The sequence below is a fragment of the Quercus suber genome, unplaced genomic scaffold (assembly GCF_002906115.3).
Source record: "Quercus suber isolate HL8 unplaced genomic scaffold, Cork oak 2.0 scaffold_329, whole genome shotgun sequence".
Classification (NCBI taxonomy): Eukaryota; Viridiplantae; Streptophyta; class Magnoliopsida; order Fagales; family Fagaceae; genus Quercus; species Quercus suber.
The window spans coordinates 263,486-267,623 of NW_027069782.1; the positions used below are offsets into that span (position 1 = coordinate 263,486).

The 4,138-nt window shown below is 37.0% G+C and overlaps 1 protein-coding gene across 1 annotated transcript; it reads right to left on the reverse strand.

Moving 5' to 3' along the window:
• Positions 1–3,279: 3,279 nt before the first annotated feature.
• LOC112011146 (uncharacterized) lies at positions 3,280–4,138 on the reverse strand. Its single transcript, XM_024043536.2, has one exon. It carries the CDS (start codon positions 3,871–3,873, stop codon positions 3,466–3,468), a length of 408 nt encoding a protein of 135 aa, XP_023899304.2. The 5' UTR covers positions 3,874–4,138; the 3' UTR covers positions 3,280–3,465.

Sequence of the window (4,138 nt, forward strand, 5' to 3'; positions counted from 1 at the left end):
CTTGTTATAGTAAGAGCATTCACATCAGTTTGTGCAAAAAATTTTGTCTACTGTAACATAAGATCCTACTTTTTTTTATTTTACATGTTCACTTTCCAAAGCACTCTAAACCGAATTATCTATTTTACATTATATTTCATTAAAATATCAAATTTTCTTAATTGTTTCTCTTTATTCACATACAACAATCATGATCTACTCTCTTCTTTTAAATGTAATAAGGATAGATTGATGTAGTTTTTTTATCTTTTGAGAAACAGATTGATGTAGTTATTTTTGAAAAGTGATTGTGTAATATTGAAAAGTAGGTTCTTATGCTAAAATAAAGAGGAATTTTTTCACTAGTTGATGTGAATGCTCTTATATTCCTTTTATAGAGTTATTGTATTTAAGGCTATTCTATGTGGTTTATTAGTTCACTGCATACATTAGTATAATTGAGGCTTGCTCTGTGTGTACTACAACCCACAGGCTATTCTGTGTTGGCTTGGATGATCTTCAGAAGCATTATTGTGTCTTTTGACTCTTTGTCAGCCCATGCATTTACTGCCAAATGATTATGTATATTGATTCTGACTCTGTAGAGTTTCCCTCTAGTAGCAGGAGTGAATTGATTCTGTCCATTTTGTTTCCACAAAGCATATAAAAATGAATCCAAGAGAACCAGAAAAAATGCTTCACGATATCATTCAAATCACTGAAATGGATTTACTTAAAATTCTTTGATATTGATGAAATTCTTCAAAAGCTTTTACTGGGGAATCTAGTGGGCTTGTTCAGTTTCTTTGAATGCATAAACGCATTTCGCCAAATCGAGATTCCAATCTGTGACTGGACTCGAAGCCGCAACCTTGCCGTTCATTGAATGACATGCATTGACCCCCAAAAAAAAAAAAAAAAAAAAAAAAAAAAAAAAAAAATGAAATCAACTCTCCATCCCAGATCTTCTTATCAATGAAACCTAGATCGTCCACTAAGTTCTCCTCCTAAGTCCAAACCAATTTTCCAATTTTTTTTCTCTTGCATGGATAAACTTTTCAACTGTATTAAAATTTAAAGGGATTCTTCATTAATCCATTCAAAAATTTCAAATTCAGGAACCCCGAATAAAAGGCTTGTGGATTTCCATGAGACTCCATTGCCATCCACTAGAGCTCTTACCTAGAAATCTATCCATTTTTAAAAATTTAAAATTAATTAAATTCAATTGCCACATCATCAAATTTTTAAATAGGTACCAAGTTAGTGGTAGTCATAATAAAATCTAATCCACAATTCAAAATAGATGAACTAGATTTTCGGAACTCAACTCCATGACTACGTTACCCTATATTTCTAGAAGATCCTAATCCACCAACACCTATTACCTCCAAGGCTGTGTAATAGATATTTCCCTAAATAGAAATCCTACAACATCGGACCATTTGCTTTTACTTCTTTTACTTCACCTAACACATAGTTGGTTATTCTCAAAACACGTTTAGCTAAAAATAATAAAATATACTATCAGTGAGCAGTTATCAGACTCCAGTCAAAGCCCATTAGAGAATATAACATCAGATTCAGGCTCTATTGGAACTTATAGATGCATGCCAAGCATCACAGCCTCCCAAGAAAGACTAATTCAAATTGCAATTTGTCAAAGAAAACCAAGTCAATGCTTGAACCAGATACTGTGTAAATCGGCTAACAAACAAGTGGGCAATTGCTTAAATGAGGCTGTTAGACTAAAACAATACAACTCTGCAGCTCTGCCTGAACTTTGAGCTATGTAAATACGCTTGACTCACATGATCTCCACTTTAATTGAAATGTTGTATGGAAAAAACAAATACAGTATAATTTACTGCACCAAAGTCACAATTCACAAAGGAAATGACAATGGATTCAAGCTCTAGCAAAATATAAATCGTCACAAACGTGTAGACAAGTGAAATCACCAAAAAGTCGAATCCAACTATCTCAAGATATTTGATGAGTCTTCGGCAGATAAACAGAAGTGGCAGAACGTGCACCACTTCCAAGTAGTTTCGTGGAGAAAAAGTTTATGTTTCCTTGCATATCTTGTGGTTATAATGCACAGAATTTCAAGTTGCATTGTGTTCTTTAATGAACCACAGGCATACTTCCATTTTCAATCAGTATATCCTTGCAACAAAACATAGACTAAGAGAAAATTTGACATAGCTATACAATTCAGTTAGGCTAAGGTATTGTAGATAAGCTTTCTTAACATGTTACTTCTGTCCAACTATCTTTCTGCTACATGCTAAACTTTCAACCATCCCATTCAGTGCCTCTGGTCTACCTCATAGGCTCATACACCAGTCATGTCAATTTCTACATAATGTACTGATGTATGAGCACAGCTTCAATCGTGACATAACTGGGATGCATGTACAATCAAGTGCAAGTCACGCTTTGTATAAAAAACTAGGGCCATTTTTGTTCCCAAGTGAGAGCAAAAAAAGCAGCGATGAGAAGACATTCCCAACAAGATGGAGCCAAAATTAACACGAGCATCTAGGATCCAAAACATAAGCAAACTAAAAGAGTATTCTAGGTTTTCTTTCCCCATCAAGGCAACCTATTTCAACAAGCTAAACATGATGGCTTGTTGTTTTGTCCTCGTCATATTCCTTTCCCAGCTAGAGGATGATTAGCCTCATGAGTAAATCGAGACAACCTATTTGAACTTATATGGAACAAGAACCTTGTAGCTTAGTGACATTGCCTGCTCCCCTTCATAAAGAGAACCGGGATTCAAATACAGCTTATATGATAAGCTGATAACAACTAAATTCAGGTATGGGTTACCTGCACAATACCTTGTATATAATTGAGACAAGATTCTAATCTTTACAAGCATTATTTTCACCTTATATCTCAACTTACAGCCAAAAACCAACCCAGAAGCTCATCAATAATCAAGCTTATTGATATTTTTTTGTATCCATTTCATAACAAAATGTCATACCCAATTCACACAGTTTCCACTTTAACGGGGTCAGCCTTACCCCCAATTCATACTTGACCCATTTCATGATAAAACATTCTAATAATATTTACGCACATAATTTTCACATTATATCTCAACTTACAGCCAAAAACCAACCCGGAAGTATATCAACAATCAAGCTTATTGATATTTTTTTGCATCCATATCATAATAAAATGTTGTACCCAATGCACAAAGCTCCCAGTTTTAACGGGGTCAATCCCATTTCAAGATAAAAACAATCTAATAATCTGAATTACTCAAATACAAAACCATGACAATTATGACAAAGAATGAGAGCTTTGTTTATATATTCAACAAAAAGAATAGGAGAACAAATAAAAAACGAAGAGCCGTATATATTTGCCTCTAACATTACATACAAGAACAATCTGTCCATCAATCTCTACACACAAATTCTCAATTCATCTAGAAAAAAAAGGCTCACCAATCAATCAATTAAGCTATCAGAAAAGTCCGAAAAGCACAGAGAACCCGAGCACGATGAGCCAGACGATATGAACGAGAAGGAGGGCCTGGCCGGAGAGAGGGCCGGGGCCACCATTGCCGACCTCACAGAACCCCAACTTGGCAACCTTGACACCGGCGCAAAGCGCGTCGGCGCAGCCACACCAGTAAGTCACGCCGTCGACGCCGCACACCGGGTCGGCCCGGAAACACTTGACGGGGCAGGATGCGGGTCCGGGTCCGGATCCGTTGGTGGTGCAGAGATCAGCGTCGGCGGCTTGTTCGGAGGGTAATCGGATGATGGAGGAATCGTATTCGGATCGGACGGTGGTGATGGGGCTGACGGTGAAGACGACGGCGATGATGAGGAGGAGGAGAGAGAATGTGGGTTTGGTGAATTGAGGCATGTTTTGGCGAGCTATGGAGGGCTCGCCTGAGACAGAGAGAAAGACCAGAAGGTAGGTTATTCAGGGTTTTGAGGGAGAATTGGGAAATTTGATTGAGTAATTGATTGGTGAACCCTAATTGAAGAAATAGGGAGTTCTTGTTTTTCTTTGGGTTTGGGGAAAGAATATAGGAAAGAAAGGAATTTTGATTTATAAAAAAGAGGAAAGAGAAGAGAAAGTGAGAAAAAGAGAGTTCTAGAGGAAGAGGTCGTTGGGTTGTTCGCCT